The 18,600-nt window shown below is 49.6% G+C and overlaps 8 protein-coding genes across 8 annotated transcripts; 4 read left to right on the forward strand and 4 right to left on the reverse strand.

Annotated features, from left to right (window-relative positions):
* Positions 1-219: 219 nt before the first annotated feature.
* N7457_008689 (uncharacterized protein) lies at positions 220-2,841 on the forward strand (the record flags this gene model as incomplete). Its single annotated transcript, XM_057179732.1, has 3 exons — positions 220-228; positions 433-1,115; positions 1,434-2,841. The coding sequence occupies 3 exons, from the start codon at positions 220-222 to the stop codon at positions 2,839-2,841; spliced, it is 2,100 nt and encodes a 699-aa protein (XP_057028118.1).
* A 183-nt stretch (positions 2,842-3,024) lies between these two features.
* On the forward strand, positions 3,025-5,034 carry N7457_008690 (putative MFS transporter; the record flags this gene model as incomplete). The annotated part of the gene is made up of 4 exons (XM_057179733.1): positions 3,025-3,069; positions 3,199-3,613; positions 3,665-3,911; positions 3,975-5,034. The coding sequence occupies 4 exons, from the start codon at positions 3,025-3,027 to the stop codon at positions 5,032-5,034; spliced, it is 1,767 nt and encodes a 588-aa protein (XP_057028119.1).
* Positions 5,035-5,450: 416 nt separating this feature from the next.
* On the forward strand, positions 5,451-6,574 carry N7457_008691 (lysophosphatidic acid acyltransferase LOA1; the record flags this gene model as incomplete). The annotated part of the gene is made up of 3 exons (XM_057179734.1): positions 5,451-5,481; positions 5,547-5,784; positions 5,845-6,574. The coding sequence occupies 3 exons, from the start codon at positions 5,451-5,453 to the stop codon at positions 6,572-6,574; spliced, it is 999 nt and encodes a 332-aa protein (XP_057028120.1).
* A 166-nt stretch (positions 6,575-6,740) lies between these two features.
* N7457_008692 (uncharacterized protein) lies at positions 6,741-7,034 on the reverse strand (the record flags this gene model as incomplete). Its single annotated transcript, XM_057179735.1, has 1 exon — positions 6,741-7,034. One exon carries the CDS (start codon positions 7,032-7,034, stop codon positions 6,741-6,743), a length of 294 nt encoding a protein of 97 aa, XP_057028121.1.
* Positions 7,035-7,597: 563 nt separating this feature from the next.
* On the reverse strand, positions 7,598-9,375 carry N7457_008693 (lipase family protein; the record flags this gene model as incomplete). The annotated part of the gene is made up of 3 exons (XM_057179736.1): positions 7,598-8,585; positions 8,642-8,795; positions 8,850-9,375. 3 exons carry the CDS (start codon positions 9,373-9,375, stop codon positions 7,598-7,600), a joined length of 1,668 nt encoding a protein of 555 aa, XP_057028122.1.
* Positions 9,376-11,472: 2,097 nt separating this feature from the next.
* N7457_008694 (uncharacterized protein) lies at positions 11,473-11,716 on the reverse strand (the record flags this gene model as incomplete). Its single annotated transcript, XM_057179737.1, has 2 exons — positions 11,651-11,716; positions 11,473-11,596 (listed from the first exon to the last, which is right to left on the reverse strand). The coding sequence occupies exon 2, from the start codon at positions 11,581-11,583 to the stop codon at positions 11,473-11,475; it is 111 nt and encodes a 36-aa protein (XP_057028123.1). The 5' UTR covers positions 11,584-11,596; positions 11,651-11,716.
* A 676-nt stretch (positions 11,717-12,392) lies between these two features.
* N7457_008695 (putative protein kinase) lies at positions 12,393-14,380 on the reverse strand (the record flags this gene model as incomplete). Its single annotated transcript, XM_057179738.1, has 2 exons — positions 12,393-12,940; positions 12,997-14,380. The coding sequence occupies 2 exons, from the start codon at positions 14,378-14,380 to the stop codon at positions 12,393-12,395; spliced, it is 1,932 nt and encodes a 643-aa protein (XP_057028124.1).
* A 2,745-nt stretch (positions 14,381-17,125) lies between these two features.
* On the forward strand, positions 17,126-18,350 carry N7457_008696 (uncharacterized protein; the record flags this gene model as incomplete). Its single annotated transcript, XM_057179739.1, has 5 exons — positions 17,126-17,307; positions 17,361-17,472; positions 17,528-17,570; positions 17,621-17,725; positions 17,785-18,350. 5 exons carry the CDS (start codon positions 17,126-17,128, stop codon positions 18,348-18,350), a joined length of 1,008 nt encoding a protein of 335 aa, XP_057028125.1.
* Between the last annotated feature and the right edge of the window lie 250 nt (positions 18,351-18,600).

Consider the following 18,600-nt stretch of genomic DNA (forward strand, 5'->3'; position numbering starts at 1 on the left):
AGGACCTGGACAGGGGTTCTTTGTTGAAATTTCGGTGTGCAGGATTGTAAATGTTTGACACGTCAATGTGCATTGTAGAAAGCGAAGTCGTGGAAATGGGAGTTGTATGACATTCTGTACATCGAGGGTAAAGCGGAGGGCGATCGGCGCGATAACCACTTGTCTCCACTCATCCTCAACCCCCGTCACTCTCATTCTGTGAGATGCTGTCCTCACAGAATGGACTTTGTATGTGGCTCTGACTTCTCTGGGAATGCCAACTAACAGAACCTAGTGGTCTCGTCTTATCGGCGGCTCACGCGCGCTGTCCAACAAATCCTCCAAGGCCACCTCGCCCACAGAACGATTGACTGCCTTTAAGCGCGCCTGCAATGCCCTCCAGGTACCAATCATGTCCGCATCCACGAGACTCGCAACTAATTCAACGGATAGCAAATATGGCGTTCAACGAATACTCCCTCAGGCGAGCAACCGGTTGTCCATGCGCGGACTTACATTGAACGTCTCAACTCGATCCTGAGCGAAGAAGCTCGGGGACCCGCACCGCACCCCTGTGTCGCTTATGCAGCATCTTCCCAGGTCTTTGTCACAGTAACCAAACTTGCTCTCTCCTTCCACGATGAAGGAGTGGTCCGATCCGCCACGATTTTCTTCAATACCCTGATTGACGCGGAGGTGGACGGGGTCGTGGATAATCGCCTGTTTGCTCGCGCGCTGGTGGATTTGGTCCGTCGTGCCGAGAAGACCTCGGATGAGATCGAGGGTCGACTCGTCGAGTTGATATTTGGTATCGCCAACAACATTCGACTGCAACCTGTGATATTGCCGGCATGGTTCGTGCCTCGTGTAACACCTGTCGCCCAAGATAGCGAGTCCCAAGCCCCGAGTGGGACGGAGTTTGCAGGAGCTACAAGGAAGGACGAGTTCCCTCTGTTTTATTTGTTGGTCGACTATGTTCATCATGAAGGACGTGCCGGCGACTTTGCGCGCACAGGGTTGCTCTATCTCATTGAAACGGCATCTCGGTCTAAGAATCTAGAGAAGTGGCTGATCGAGAGTGATCTGGCAACCCTCATGGCTACTGGACTGGGCGCACTATACAGCCAACTGGGACAGTAAGTTTGATTCTCCCTCCGCCTTCGGACAAGACACTAACCGATGAAGTCTGTCATTCACTTCGACCGATGAAGATGTCCCTCATATTGTTGTCTTGTCTGATCATGCCGAGCAAGAGACTGCTCTGCAACCTGTGTTAGGGCCGGCAATGGATGCGTTTATGTCATACCTATTGTTCTGGCAGGACACAATTGATCATTGCAAATCCGCTGAAGTGAACGACACATTGCTGGACCATTTCCAGGTATTGTTTCTAGAGCAACTCCTGTGAGTATAACATTATCGAACTGTATTAGATTCATTGCTGACTTTCATAGGTATCCCTCCTTATTGGAATCGTCGGATGTGGCTGGTGGTTCGACAGCAGCGGTGCTGACTTACATGTGCCGCATTCTCGAATCCATCGATCAAGGCGAGTTGGTTGATCGCATCTTACGTTTCTTACTGGCATCTTCCCCTCAGCCCGAAGAGCAAATGGATATGTCCGCAAGCCGACGGAAATCCCTTAATGTGCTTGCTGCATTGGCTTCTGAAGCGGCACAACCATCACCTTCCCTGTTTAATCTTCGCGACCTATCCCTCTTGGGACTTCATTCATCAAACCGCCAGACCGTGTTAGCTACATTGCGACTCTTGAGCACTGTTCTTCAAAGACATCATCCTTTTGCGCGAGCCTTGATTCATACTATTCCTACTCAACCTGCACAGCAGCGCCCGGTTGGCGCCTTGAGTGCTGAGCTAGAACATCTGTTATCCATGGGCACATCTCTCGTCGATGATCCTACGCTCAATGAGTCCTATGACAACTACGTTGCGGATGCAACATGGGTGCTTGAATCCCGCTTATGTTTGCCTGTTGCTTCATTGGAGGAAGAGGAGGAGACGCTACACTTACCTTTACAGATCCAGCAAGATGATCCTATAGTGCAGGCACTTTTTGGTTGTCTTGGCTCTTTCTTCACTAATAGTGTCATCGTCAACCTGGCATTGACAGGCGTATTAATGAGTCTAGCATCTTCACACCTCTTCTCATTGGATGGGTGGGTCTTGGTCGATCCCAACCAATACGACCCTCCATCTTCCGAAGATACTGGCGATGAGTTTGAACATGTTCGTCGGGCCTATCAGACACCAACCTGGCCTGTTACAGCTGCTCCCGCCTTGACATTAGCGCTCCAGCAGCTCGTGGATCAGGTCCGACAATGGCAACAAGAACTCCCCGATTTTGATGTACTAGTCGCCGCTCGACGAGAGCTTCTGCACCAGGACGATCGTCCACAGACACCAAACCGATCAAGAGAGTCATCAGAGCCCCCGGTGCCTTCAGCGAATCGCTCGCGCCCGACAGATTCACCGGATGCCTCTGCCCCCGCCTCCCGAGGCCGGTCTCCGCACCCAGCACATTCGTCCTCTACGTTCTCGAGTCCTCACCGAGATGGTTCCTCTGATCCTCCTGCCTCGCGTGGTTCCGCAGATGCCCGAACCGCGGCCGCTGAGGCTCTTCGCCAGCGTCTTGCCACACCATTCCCGCCTGCGCCCGCGGATCCACACTCCCCGTCTGCCGAGGAAGCCTCCGATTCAGAAGATACCGACGATGCCCCAGTCGCAACACTAGGCCATGTGCTGACGAATGTGGTGATTCTTTATGAATTCCTCCTCGAGCTATCGGCGGTTGTGCAAGTTCGAGGAAGCTTGTTTGAGGAGGCAGGATATGATTGTAATTAAGAGATTTTTTATTCCACATATAAAGGGGTATACGTCAATATTAGTATACTGCGCGGTTTTTTTTTTAAACCAAGACAATCTATGAAAAACAAGCTACTCCATTGATCTGCCGAGTATTCAATAAGTATAGCCGACTAGTGGCGATTAGCCCCTGGACAAAGAACAATAACCCGCCAAGACATCATGTCGGGTCCGCTTGCGACGATTGGCAACTTGGCCTCCAGACACGTAAGACAGACTTTCTCGCTCTCTTTTTTGGCTCAATTCTAACAATGATCTGATACTACGTCCATCCATACCTGTACATCGGATTCCTCCCTCTTTATATACACATACCCTCACTTGACGGTATGACAGGCCGTGATGGCCTCCGTACGTCATGAGTCTCTCGACCGCGAGGACCGCGAAGATGCTCCATTCCTCGACTCCCCCGATCCAAATACCCCGGGCTCAGCCCAGTTCCATATACCTTCCAGGCCCAGTATAGGCAGTCGCACAGCGGAGGCCAATGCCTCCGCCAGCGCCATTACATTTCGCTTGAAGCTGATCATGTTCGCCATGATCCTCGCCGTTGAAGTCGGCTTCGCTTTCCTGGAGGGACCCATGGTGCGGATCATGGAGTCTATCGCATGCCGCCAGTACTTCCTGGATGTCGATCCGACTAAGATCGGCGCAGATGGACAGGTACCGGAGGCGATGTGCAAGGTCGGCGAGGTGCAAGCTGAATTGGCGGCTGTCAAAGGGTACCATGTTTTCTTTGATGGGACACTGAGTAGGCGGAAATGAATTCTCAGCGCTAGACCACTATCTGACTGTTCTGCAGGTGCTCTTCTGGCAATTCCTTACGGTCTGCTGGCAGACCGTCATGGCCGCAAATCTACACTCGTTTTGTCCCTTCCTGGGTTTGGGCTGAATGCTTTGTTAACCCTAGTTATCCTGTGGTTCTCGGATACCTTTCCCTTGCGTGCGCTTTGGTTCACGGCCCTAACATGGATATTGGGAGGTGGTCCTGTCGTATCTTTTGCGATTATCTGGACGATGATGGCTGATGTAACCAATGAGGCGCAAAGGTAAGCTACTCCTCCCATCTTAAATGAAGTATGGGTTTCATCAATCCTAACTGAATGACAAAGAGCGGGAATTTTCTTCCAATTTGCCATCGTATCTATGGGCGCCGACTTTGTTACAAGCGCTTTCAGTTCTTACTTGATGACCTTGAATCCATGGATCCCCTTAGTGATCGGGTTCGCAATTGTAATGGCTGGCATGATGCTCATTTTGGTGCTCCCAGAGACAAAACATGCACTGCCATTCCATCCAGCAGCACCAACGCATGTCGAGCTGTCCGACCTGACAGATGGCACTCGTCCAAACCATTCGCTACCTAAGCACGAGGATCCAGAACCACTCCACGAGGAAGCCGACATGAATGGTGAGCATTTGGACAAACCTCCAACTTGGAGTATTCCATCATACTCTCACAAATCTTTTATGGAAAAGTTCCACGCCAATTACCGCTTCTATCTGAAGCCTTATTTGTTCATCCTCGGCCGGAAACCTGTGCTCCTTCTCCTTACTGCATTCCTAGTCTACCGCCTTAGCCGAGGCTCCTCATGGTTCCTGGCCCAATATATATCAATCCGTTATTCATGGACACTGGCAGAGTCCAATTTCCTGGTGGCTTGTCGCCCAATCGTGTCCATCCCGTTGTTCCTCTTCGGCCTACCTTACCTCAAAAGGCATGTCCTTAACCCACACCACTCATCAACCAAGAAGGACCTCTGGCTCGCACGACGCAGTATTTTCTGCCTTACAGTAGGGACCCTTGGAATTGGTCTCTCCCCCTCCATTGCAGCCTTGATCCCCAGCATGATCATCCAGTGCTTAGGATCAGGCTTCGTTTTCCTGACTCGCTCGATAATCACCACGCTGGTTGAACGTGATGAAACCGCTCGCTTGTTTACTGCAATTGAGATTATCCAGGCAGTGGGAAATGTTTTTGCCAGTCTATCCATCACGACCGTCTTCCAAATTGGATTGCGTCTTGGCGGGTTCTGGATTGGTCTGGCGTGGATGATGACCAGTACATTGTTCTGCGTAGTCGGTGTTGCTATCTGGATATTTAGACTACCTCCTGATTCTCCAATGCCTGAATTTGTTGTGGAGGATTATGACGAGGATGGCAGGGTGTGATCTTAGACTTAGATCTTGTATATTTCTCACTGCTTCGTGCGCATTTAGAGCATTTCACTAATTCACATCATAGACAATATAATATCTTATTATATATGAATATGGCCAGCAAAATGGCTTGGATACTGGCTCTTCATGTCTGTTAATATGTAGACCAGCATTTGTATACTCCCCCAGAAAAGCTTCCCGGATGCCTCAGGCAGACGGTCACGTGGTAGATCCTTTCGCATGTGAAGATCAACAGCTGTCGACGTGGGATCTCCGAGTGAATGTCAGCATTTCCATAATCTACCCCGAGTTCGAGTCGCAACTTGTGTTGTCGACAATTTTACGAGAAGACAATCGTTAAGCGCATGGCGTATTGACGATTGGACCCGCCCGACAACACATTCAGTCCACATTCGTCACAATATAAGATGGAGAGATATTCTCAATTCCGAGATAGAGGTATGTAACTTTTTGCCGCTCGGACTACCAGCCCCTCTCAGCTCAGTTATACTGACGTCTCCTAGGCTCGGGCATTGCTCCCTTCCTCCCAATCCCCGCTGAACCACTCGGATTCCAAGCCCCCATTCGCATCTTCCTATTTTGTTTCCGCCTTCCGGTATTCATCTTCGTCACTCTCAGCTACTTTTTGGTCCTTCAATGGCTGCCTATTGGATCACTGGGCAAAAAAGCCGCTCTATGGTGTATCCTTGGAGTTCCAAGCATCTGGTGGATTGATCTCCAAGTCGACGGAGTTCGAAAAGGGTTTGTGCTGCCCTATTCGAAACACACCCAGCTTCAACTAATTTAATGATCGCGATACAGGTCTCTGAAGCAGCAGCAAGCACGCCTACCACAGCCCGGATCAGTCATTGCCTCGTCCTTCACATCGCCCATCGATGCCATCTACCTGGCAGCTATCTTCGATCCGATCTTCACAGTATCCTACCCAAACACTCGCCAAGTTGAGCGCATATCTCTTCTGCAGGCCATTCTGCGCGCCTTCGCCGCTCCATCCACGCAGCCTTCCCCCGGCGCTAGCCTGGTTGATATCTCAACCTTGCTTGAGAAATACCCCAATCGGCCGATTGTCCTATTCCCCGAATGTACCACCACAAACGGTCGCGGCATCTTGACCCTGAGCAACTCCCTTCTCGGTGTACCTACAAAGACCAAGATCTTCCCCGTCAGCATACGCTATACACCTATGGATATCGTGACCCCGCTTCCTGGGAGCTATATCAGCTCATTGTGGACCCTGCTCAGCAAGCCGACTCATTGCATTCGCGTTCGCATTGCGGAGTGCGTTACAGGCAGCCAAAATTCTACCGATTCACCTCTTTCTCGCTCCACCGGCAAATCGACATATAGTACCAATTACCTGGACGCCCTGGACGAAAAAAGCCAAGAACAGGCCTCGGCCAGCGAGAAGGCGCTGTTAGATAACGTGGGAGAGTCGCTCGCCCGTCTTGGGCGGGTTAAGCGCGTTGGCTTAGGCGTGAAAGAGAAGCAGGAGTTCTTCCGCGCGTGGAGTCAGAGTCGTCGGACGTGGTGATCTTAGTATATATTTTCTTTCTATATATTTTAGACTTCCACCTGAAACACATTATTTCCCCCAAATATTCTCCCTCGCTATATTTGCTACTGAATATTGAGCCTCTAATGAATCTTCGAGGAAGAATTAGATTATCTGCGGGTTATTACATGCATATCAAGACTGTCTATTGCTTCTGCTTCTGCTCCGCAACCCACTCTTCACTCTCACGGGACGCCCATTCCCAACGCAGCAACCGCATCTCCCGATACAAATCCTTCGCGCACTCCGAGCACATCCCCTCCTTTTCCTGGAATCTGTCTTCGGGAATTCCAATAGCCCCAATATTGAGTACCCGTAGGGCATGTTCTATACAGCGCTCTCGTTGGAAGAACGGTAGGCCGAATTCTTCGCAGCGGTGGATCCGTCCGAAATGGATGCAGTTGCACATTTTCCACTTGATATAGGTCTGTATGCACATCTTGACGGTAGTTTCTGGTACTAGTGGGCTTGGTGGGGTATAACTACAAGAGAATTATGGTATGGTCCTCTGTTTCTTGTCTTGGTCGTGAAGTTGGCTTGCAGGGTGAGAGCTTTATGTAGAGTGTCTATGTTGATATCTATATATTGTCAAAAGGAGAAGTTGGGAAGAAGAGATGGAGGGTTGAAAGCATTCTTTGCCTTTGAAAGACTCTAGTCTGTTGACTTCATTGTTCCTTAGAAGAATTGCTAAGTTGGCTTGTTAGCGAGACATGAGATATGAACAAAGACACACACTGACTTCTGTTTCAAAAGCGCCAAAAGTCCAAAGCGGATTGTAACAATGCAATATCTACATTGTTCAGCGGAAGCAATACTTGGGATATGGATAAGCTCATTGAGGGCCAAATTATATCAACAGAGCCAGATAAATACTGAAAGAATTTCCCACAAAAATCATCAAACTGGAGATGGGTATATGACTGACTTAAGAATAACCGATTGACACATATGATCGCACACTTATCAGCACCTAAATTCATGATACATACTGAGAAACTGGGATCATGGTCGTTTGCTCAAGGCATCTCTAGCCAATGCGTCAATGCGATGGGAATACAAGTCCATAAAATGCATGACAGGGTCACCAAAGACCACACCCTGTAGCTCAGGCTCTGTGATCCCATAGGCATCGACATTTTCCCGCGGAGGCAAGGCAGGAGGACCACCGGGAACGGGTGGAGCAACAACCACAGGGCGGCCGCTCGACTGATCTCGTGGCCGCAAAAGAACTAGTCTACCAGCAAGTGCTAGATGGGATGAAGGTGTTCTCCAATAACGAGGAGCAGATCTCTTCTTCCGGTCATATAGGGTAAGTAGTGACCCCGGTGCCGGGGAGACATACAAATCAAGCAAGGAAAGAAAGTAGCCCTTGTCGGCACGAGATACTGGATCGCCTTCATTGATGAAAGCAAAGAACATTGATTTTGACGTTCGAGTAGTAGAGGAGAGCTGTAAAGGGCGAAGAGAGATGGGCGGGGCACCGAATGTGACACAATGGACGTGTTTGAAGCATCCGCGAAGATATGTAAGTGGGGATTGCACGCCTGGTGAGTTCGAAAGCAGATGTAGATATAGTAAACTGGCGACGGCACCTCCCGCAGAGTGCCCGGTGAAGATCAATGAGTATGACATACGACTGGGGTCTTCTTCAAGAAGACTACGCAGTTGGGCGGCAACGGGTGCAACCATTTTTCGGGCTACAGATAGGAATCCCGAGTGACAGTAGTTGGATGGATCATCCAAAAACCCGGCTGGGGAAGTTGGTGCGGTGTGAACGTTCACAGCCCAGTCCAAGAAACTCTGGGTACCACGGATGGCGAAGACGATTGTGTTCATGTCGTCAATTGGTAGGGACTTGACCACCATAGCCTTGGTACCGTGACGCCAATCTGAGTTGATGTATGAGTGTCGTTCACGCCCAGAAGGTTTGTCATAGACACGACGCGAGTATTTTGCGGCGAGCCGGAGGAGGGGATATGTTGGAGGGTAGCTTAACACGAAATTAGCAAGTTAGACGACATGGTGAAGGGGGATAGAAGGAAGTACAAATTGAGTGGTGTTAGATGTGGTGGTAATCGCGAATTGGCATACAGGTATACCTTGGAGAAATAATCCACAGATCTGGTTGGCTTTTTGTCTTTTCGCAGTGATAGATGATCCTTCCTCTCCTCTGATTTGGAAGGAACTGTGCATGCAGCGACTGGGATTGCCAATTAGTATCATTCGCACATTAGATGGGACCCGTTTCACTCACTCAGTTCATTTTCCCTTCCACAGAACGACCCCAGATCGATCGAGGTGATGACTTGATCTAACAAGCGTGATGTGGCCTCGGTGACATTCGCACCACCACTTAGACTTTGATGGACCAGTTGTTCAAGGTCCAAAATCGTAGCATTGGTCTTCTCGACTGTGTGCGAAACGAGGTGAGTCATTGATTGGTTAAGATTGGTGTATGATGCCCATTTCGATGACTTTTGTGGTGGTTGCGGGTTCCATACTGACGAACTGTTCGGGGCAGTTGTTGGATATGGGTAACCCAGCGGAGGTGCTGATTGAGGTGGTAGATGAACCATAGACGTGGCTGAACTTTGGTTATATGCGACTGTCGGTGCAGTATGGAATGTGTTGACCGAATACGCTCCAACTGGCGCAGTATACGGATGGACATATTGGTTTGACACCCCTGATACGGTCTCTCTTTTGTTCGGACGCGGTGGTTTCGGCGGGGGATTCGGAGACGATGGTCTTTTTGAACGACCCGAAAGGCCAAAGGCCATTTTGTGTAGTATCTGTCACTTGGTATCTGGAGGTTTGAACTTGATAGAGTCTGTTCTATACTCCGTGCTCCGCATTTGAGATTGAAAGAGCCCCAGCCGCTGTAAGCTGACGCACAAAAATTCAAAGATACAGGGTTTATGCAGGTTCATCACGTCAAACAAGCTGATTTGTAGGAGTCGCCCCGGTCACGCGGGCTTGCCATTGACTCGGCTCCGTTGCCCGGGGATAGGCTCCAGGCCCAGCACAGCCCCGTTCAGGGCGCCTACACAACAAATGATATCGCATGTGAAAGCTTCGCAATTCACGGAGAAGCTGGGCCGGTAATGTTTTCTTTAAGTTGCATTTTGACGTCATAAAGGCAGGATCGCCATGTCGATCGGCTGATCGATATTGCAATATACGATGGCCCGGATGACAAAAAGTGAGAAAGAGGGGGTGAGCCTAGGTATGTTTGAGTCATTTTGGTCCATAAAAGACAGAGGCACTCGGGCAAACCCTGTATTGTTAATTAATTGCAATAAAATTGCTGCACGCCTTGCCGATCAATGAGTCAAGTTGCTCATACGGAGTTCCTATTCTCAATGTGAAATATCACTTCGTTGGAAATGGACACATCAGCATCTTCATAATTGATATACTGCATAATAGACAATAATGTCCTGCCTATTTCTTTGGCATCGATGTCGGACTTTCAATATCATTTGCGGTGTCATCAGAAGAAAAGGTAGTGCGCAAGATCGAGGAGATGGGGATGTGGCCTCGATACCAATAACGTGACCATACCCTCCTTTAACACAGGCTCAATCTTGCAGGGGTCAGCCTTGGAGCGTTTCAAGCTAACACCTTAATCTGACCTTGACTTTTATTGAGCTTACCATGTAGGTACGTTCCAATCTTACCAAGTTCTGTCTAATGGTGAAAGGATCCAAAAAGCGCCGAAGCCGTTATTCTCTGGCCGATGCAATGCTTATATTCATACGAAGGCTTGCAAAGTGCAAGAAATTGGATATGGTTCATATGATGGACGTGTGGATATAAGACAACCTCTACGATGCATCATGACTCAGTCTCCTAGAGGATAGCAATGCAAGATCTGCCCATCTATACGGAGTAGATAGATCAAAGTTAGTCAGACTCCAAACTACGTGGGTTAGAGAGAGCAAGGCATGCAGTAGAATGAGGAATCATTGCTAGCCATGAACGCAAGGTTGGTAGCAACCTCACTGTCTTAGCCAGGACGACCGAGAGCTTTGTTAGAACACAAATCATCCATGCCTTCAGCAGGCCTGGTATCAGCCTGAATGGAAGTACAGACCAATATAGACCACACTGGGGCTGTTATGGGCTTTTGGTCAGCATAGTATACCAAATACATCCGAGCACAGTACTGACGCAACAGTATTGACCCGCCTGCCCCTGGGAATAAACTGCTGGGCAAAAACTTTTGTAAACCCAACAATTGTATCTTTAGTGGCAGCGTAATTCACCATGTTGGCTGTGCTTCGGAAGGCTACTACTGATTTATTGTTGATGATACTGGAGAGAATTTGGTTAGACGAAGAGTAGTCAAGGCACGGAGAGAGATCAATGAACATACCATACGTATCACCTTTGGACATGTGAGGAAGAGCGAATTTCGTGATTGCCACCATCTGGATGACGTTCGATTGTAAAGAATGTTCCACTTTGTCAGGATCAATGTCGGCCAAGTCCTTGGAAATGTACTGCTTTGATGCATTATTGACAATTACATCAAGGGTTTCCAATGTATCTGCGCTACTGCCAAATTAGACACTCAATTTGATACCGGGATTTTGAAGTTAGGACCACTTACTGTTCGATGTGTTCCTAGACTGCTTTGCGACAGAAGTGACGGTCCCTCAGATCTCCAGAGACGAGAATGCGGGATCTCCTCTCGACTTCAACCATTCTCTTGATGTTATCTGCATGCTCCTGCGCTGTGGGAGGTATACAGTGTTGATATCAGCGCCTTCTCTGGCCATGAGAACCGCGACTGAGCGGTCAGTGACCGACCTTTGCAATGTTAGCGTGAACACAGCCGAACAGCATTGGCTTCATGAAGGCAAAGAGTTCACTTAACCGCCGACTGTGAGGAGAACTTTTTTCCCCTTGAGCTTATTAGGGCCGAAATACTCAGCAAGCCCTCGAGCTGCCTCAACCGCGGTGGACTCGTTCGGTGGTTGCATTATTGATTCAGGCCTACCATGAAGATGGTTTGGCAGAAGACCTTTTGGAGGTAATCACTCGGCTCACCCCGGCCATTCTTGAATTTGGGCCGCCTTGGGCGCTTGGAAAGTCTTTTCTTGCCTATGCGATATCCTGAAGATGGTGAATTTGATATCACTTGGTATTTCTTACCACTCAAAACGCTGTAGCGTCGCTCGATATATTGAAATTGTCTCTTGCGTCAATTGTCTCCATGAACATGCTTGAACTGGAAGCAGGTTATGCCATGACATCATGTAGGCCACTGTCAATAGACAGTTTATCTCAATCCGCAGGTTTTCTCACGTACTGAACACGCAGATTGGTCAGTGGCCTACACGACCACAACACCACAACTCTAGCTAGCTGATTGGCCGCAACGAAATACGGTATTTGAAGGCGATACAAGAGATTGGGATGATAATTATAGAAGAAAATGCGTCTTGTATTTCTGTCCTACCTACATATAGGTATCTCGTGGACATAGTGTATGTAAAAAAGGGTATAAAAAGCTGGTCTAGCTATAGAACGTAACATTCAATCCACATAATGACTCATTCAGTCATCGTGCATCGTGAATAAAAAAGGGAGGGGGAAAAAGGGAAAAGTATAAGAAAAAAAGATGAGGAAGTTGTGTCAAAGAATAGAAGAAGATAAGGGAGAAGAGAAGGAAGAGGAAAGCAAGAGTGAACCAAAAAAAAGAAGGAAAAAGAGGATGTCAAGTAAGAATAAAAAGGGGGTTAACCCATAAAAAAACAATATACGAGATGATGCGCATACGAGGCCGGCTCTATGGCACTTCTTTATCGCCTCGTTTCAAGCCACCAGGTACGTTGATGGTATCACGCACCCATTCCATGGCGGCAATCTCATCAAGGGTTTTGCGCCTCGTGGTGCGTTTCAGAAGACCTTCCACACAGTCACGAGCCCCATCAAGTCCTTTGCCCTTCTCGGGATCCCATTCCTCGTCCTCATCGGCATATCTGTACCAAGCCCATTCGCAACGTGCGATCCGATGGGGGGTTCGAGCGCGAAGTTTGGCAGGGTCTCCACGAGTGCCGGGTAGAACATCGAAGGGTAAGCGGTTCTCCATGATGGCATAGAGCAAGACACCAAGTGCCCAGGCGTCCGTAGCGCGACCATCGTAGGCCTGACCCATCAGAATTTCGGGGGCTGCATAGTCTTCACTGCCACAACGTGTCTGTAGGAGTGGGCTCTCGGGAGGTTCGGGTATACGTCGTGACAGGCCGAGATCGCTGAGTGTGACCACAGCACGATCATAGGTACGCCAGTCTTTCACGTCATCCATAACATGGGCGGGCATGGTCAGCAGAACATCTAGAGGCCGGGTCAGTTTGCAACCTGTAGGGTCTTGGCACAAGACGCTAGCTCACTTTCTAACTTGATGTCCCGGTGAACGATGTAATGAGAATGCAGATAGCGCACAGCATCGACCAACTCGGTAAAGATGCGTCGAATCAAGCCGGGGGACATGGGAGGAGCTCCCGATGTCGCGAACTCAAACAAATCTCCACCAGGACAATAATCGAGGACCAATAAAGCGCGTTTGTCGTCACTGCCGAATGCTTTCAGTTGAACCAGAGATGGGTGGTTGACTGATTTCAAGATCTCCACTTCGCGCTTGAGCGACACCTCCAACCTACCTTCATCAGCACCCCCAGCAGGGCCATGTTCAATGATCTTGACAGCGACAAGCTTTTGCGTGTTCACAAACCCGTGGAATTCGGCGGCCCCATCACCGTCCGGCGACAGAGGCATGTCGGGGATAGGCTCAACACGTGCTGCCAAGCTGACCTGACTGAACGTGCCCTGGCCCAATACCCGGATTTTCTGGTACATCCGAGCCTGCTCTGTGCGAACGGATCGGACGGAATAGATCTCCTGGGGCGTGGAGAGCGGCATGGGGTGATGAATGACGGGCTCATTGTCACTATACCCACTGCCGCTGCTGCGGGGTGGGCTGGGAGGACGGATGGTCGGCAATGCGATGCCTCGGTGAACTGCCAGATACTGCTCGCGATGAAGGCCATTGGACTTCGAGTCAATGCTTGACGAGGACGCGATCCCAAGTCCAGAATTCCCCGAAACCGCAATCGGACGGGGAGGGACAGTAACCCGACCAGGAGGCGCATAGTCACTTAAACTGCGGTTTCGGGAATGAGAATGCTGAGAATGCTTCGGAGGTGAATCGCGCCGCTGCCGATTTGTTATGGGCGACTCGTCCCCTTGTCCATCAATGCCGTTGTATGGTTTTGCGCGCGGGCGAGACATGACAGGCGGCCCAAGCATCTGCGATGAATCGCTCAGACGAAGGCTAGACCCGTTGCGCGACGCCATGGACGAGGAGCGAGATAGGGAAGGTAGATCGGTTTTTCGCCACGGTGAGCCTCCCCCAATTGGCGACGGCAATGGAGTGATGTCACCCATCGCGTTCAGTTGCGGCGATGACATTATGGATGCCGGGGATAATGACCCTGCGCTGGACAAAGGTGGCGCAATGAGGGCACGAAGACTCGGGGTACGGCGAGGGTAACTTCCGCACAAACTGTTCGAAGAATAAGGATCAAAGTCCCGCGAACTTGACGGACGGACAATGGGTAGGTCGGTGCGAATTTGGAGAGAAGGCAGTAGCGAGTTGGGATCAAGTATGGAAGGTACATTGTCTACCGAGAAAGACGAACATAGTCCCTCTTTCTTTGTGTGTTCATTGTCGCTTGCATCTTGAAACATGGTTGACATGGTTGACATGGGTGACATGGTTAATAGACCGGACTCGGTGGTGGGAATTCCAAAGATGTTGGGGGATGACTCGGCCGCAAACGGAAGACCGGGAGTGATACGTTCTACCCTCGTGTGGGGTGGTCAAAGTCACAGGGTATAAAACGGTAGATAAGAAATCACCAAATTAGCCCCCAGACCTAAATGGCCTTAGCGTGGAAGACCCGTTTCAGGGTCTGATCTATAGCGGAAGATGAGACCGCATGCGAGATAGAAATATCGAGAAGAAAGGGGTAGGGGAGGAAGAAAGGGGGGGAAATGAAAGACCGGGGTGAGCAAACAAATTAGAAACGAGAACGAGAATGAGGATGGAAAAGCGCCATGGCTGGGGCGATGATGCAGAAAGAAAAAAACCAGGATTATTCGGGGGGGCACTAGTCAGCTGACGATCCCCATCTGGTTAGCGTTCCATGTGTTCCCCGCAGTGTTTACTTGAGTTTATAATGTGTTTAATATGGAGATAGCCGAGCCGTTAAATATGGGGTTGAGATTGAGGAATATGAATGTAGGGGAGAAATGCTCGGAGAAATCAATTGGATGTATGTTGCCTCGAGAGATCATGAATCCTCAGTATCGCGCGCATAGAAACTGCCTCCAACGCGTTTATTCCGAAGCGTAGTTCCCAAAAGGGAAAGCGCCAGGGATATCATCTGTACTTTCTCCGGCAAAGCCTCAGGTATAGCTTCGACCTCGTACTCCGTACACAGAATCTTGTGCAACAATCTGCCTATGTACGTAGTACGGTGTACAGAGTAGGTAACACTCCCTTTGCGCTCACTACGCTGTACCTTGGATCCTCCGCATACCTTTCTCATTGTCAACCCTTGCTCTCGGCTTTCGGGAATGATAACTTACGGCTGGCCCCCGAATCGCTATACCTGCCACTGTCCTACCTGCAGCCACGCAGGGACCAAACGCGTCCTGTGCGCCACTCTGATGTCGTGACTAATTTTAGCTCTCGTCCACGGAGCGATCGCAGTGGCGGCCTTGGCCCTCCAACCCAAATTACAAACACTGCGTGATCTTTAGCCTTGGCATGACCGTATGACGACACTCATTTTTTCCATGCAGCGTTCCGGGCCCCGATGGACACGAGTCTCGGAGCAGGCAACCTGATTCTTCATTCCTGAGAGTTGATTGCCCCGATCCGTCCCGTCAACGCCGATTTTCCGGAGAAACCAGCCCCACCCCACAAACCTCGGAACCTTCCACTACCCTATTCACAGCACCTCAATCCTAATCTCTCCTACTCTGTCCTGCTGTCGGATAATTTCCTGTAATGTAAGGGACTTCTCAACGAAATTAACTCGGGAATTAACCTAGCTAGTTTCCTAGGGTTAACTCTTATCGGCAGTCCTTCCACCATCGCGGCCAAACCCAATCAAGGAGTAACCCAAAGGAGATGAGCCCATCCATTCTAACTACTTTAACTACATGTACTCCGTACTCCGTACTCCGTACATAGGCTGTGCATGAGCATCAGCGCCCTGTCTTTGCTTGCCAAATAAATTAGCTGGGAGGGGATCGGCATGTACAAATCTAAGGACTCGAAACCTGGCAACCACAATCCGACCACAGTGCAGTTGTATCTACGGAGTACTATATCTCGAGCTCTAGGCCAAGAATGGCCGGGTCTAATACCAATAAGATTTACTGACTTGGTGAAGAATGTCGGGATTTGGGCGCCCTCATCTGCTAAAAGTGAGGTCATATGCGCGTGCTTTTTTTGGTCGGATATTTGCAGCAATGTGATTCAAGGGTTGACAGCGGTCTCCCTCACTAGTACATGGAATGAACAAATTACCCAGCAAATGTGGTGCCCGGGAAAGTATTTCACTTGTTGTTGGCTTTGGTCAAACAGTCTGATCAGGGTAGTATGTGTAGAATGGAACAGCTGTTCAGCTCGTCAGGGGAGTGCTGCACCTAGCACAAATTGGCTGACTGGCTGCGCAGGCAGCCCGTTGATTCCTCGAGTCTCCGGGAGGTTCAGCGTGCGATACAGATGCGGTAAATACGTGTCTAGATGTACATTACTCCCGTGCACCCGGATATGTATCCCCGCCATTCGTACTTCCATGTATATGTACGTATAAATGCTGTACTTTTCCCGGCACGGGTGTTGTTCTGTCAAGGTGGCACGCAGCCGCTTGATATTCTTTTGTCCTTTTAGGGACGATTATGAGGAATTGGGCAGTTGAAGGGTTCTGGTATGTTGAAGTTCTCATCATCGCCCCTAGCATGACGCGGCCTATTGCACCCTTGTGTACGTAGGACTCCGCAACTCCATGTTGGCCCGGGGTAGGGCTAGCTGTGGTAATCGTATCAGCGGCTGTAGAGAATGATAGCCACCCTCTTTTGGAAGTTTGATTCTGAACTTATAGAGGTAGGGGCAGTATTAGATAAAAAGAAAAGTAGCAATATTGAACCCAGTGTAGCATTCAACTTCTCGTGTAGGACACTGGACGCTAAACTAAGGCAATGGAACCTAAACCGAACACGAACCCTTCCTAGATAAATTTGAGGGACGTCTCTCATGATACGGCAAAACACGAATCGAGAGATTATTTATTCTTGGACAGCATCCCCGGAATTTACTGATCGGTCACTCGGGCTGACCGTCCTAGGCCCCTCACCTGTTCTTTGTTCAAAGCCTTGACATATGGTTGCCCGATTGGAAGTATGGGCAGTTTAAGCCAACTGAACAACTTTATCTTTCATCCGAATATGGCATCGCTGCCAAACTTCGATGACCTACCTCCCGTCAAGGGTATGCCCCAAGGCTGTGCTTGGGGTATATTTGATAAGAATGGGAAGAAAGATGTCCTGGGAACCCTGAATCTGCTCACTTCGGAGGTCATCAAGGATGCTGCTATGGAGGTCCGCCAAGGCGTGTCCATTTCTCTGAAGTGGGTCGTTCTTCATGATCTCGCCCAGAGATGATGATCCCTGACCCTACTAGTTGGCCCATCGGAAGTATCAAAATCCCATGGTTCTTTCGAAAAAGCCTCTGCCATAATGTCATGAAATTGGAGGATCCAGTATCCGGGTGCCATTTTGGGTTTGACGACGAGGTTATTTTGCCGAGTGCGCTTATGTCCCTCCTCAAGATGGCTAATTGAGTTGCAGGTTGAGTTCAACACCCAAGCCAGCAGTCAGTGGGATAGTTTCAGTACGTTCAAAGACACCGGAATTTGGGATAGAGACTGACTCCTGACACAGCTCACTTCATGCATCTTCCAACCGGGCTCGCCTACAACGGAGCGAGGCCAACGATTGACGCATTCCAGGTCTCCAAATCTGCCCAATGTCTCCCGACACTAGATCGTGAGGAAGGCCCAATTATTCAAGATGCGAACGCCAAAACAGGCTAACGCAGAAATTAGACTGGCATCAACGTGGCTGTGTAACGGGCCGAGGCGTACTAATCGACTTCAAAACTTACGCTCAAGCCCATCAGATAAGCTACGACCAGTTCTCCGGCTTCCGCATCGGGACAGCCGAGCTCGAAACAGTCGCTGCCTGGCAGGGGGTAACCTTCCGGGCGGGGGATATCCTCCTGATCCGATTCGGCGTAACCGAGGCGCTAGGTCAGATGACTGGCGCCGACCAGGGTGCTGCGATAAGCAGTGGTAAGATGTGTGGTCTGGAGGGGAGCAAGGAAATGGCACGTTGGCTTTGGGATCGCCACTTTGCTGCTGTTGTCAGTGATAACACGGCTGTTGAAGCCATGCCACCAATCATCGATGGTATTGAACAACCTACATACGAGCTTGTCCTGCATCAGTGGTGTCTGAGCTTACTGGGAATCCCACTCGGTGAGCTGTGGGATTTGAAAGCACTGGCTGATGTCTGTAAGGCTAGTAAGCAATATTCGTTCTTGCTTACTTCCTCCCCGCTTAACTTTCCCGGGGCCGTCGGAAGCCCGCCCAATGCCCTGGCCATCTTGTGAAGAAGATAACATGTTTGATAACATATGAGCCGCTCCAGTGGGGATTTATTTGTGCGATCTGCGTCAAGCATAGCCTTTGAAGAGATTTTATTGACATATATCTGTCTAAGAAACGTAGGTGGCCTCAAATATTACAGATATATTCATGGTGACAGCGAAGACACCAAAGATAGAAAGTGAAAAGGAAAGGTTGCGGAGGGAAAAGACGATGTTAACAGTAAGACTTTACTCCATGGGGTTCGCTAAGTGT

Source organism: Penicillium paradoxum (genome assembly GCF_028828445.1).
Source record: "Penicillium paradoxum strain IBT 22861 chromosome Unknown utg000007l_segment0_segment0, whole genome shotgun sequence".
Lineage (NCBI taxonomy): Eukaryota > Fungi > Ascomycota > Eurotiomycetes > Eurotiales > Aspergillaceae > Penicillium > Penicillium paradoxum.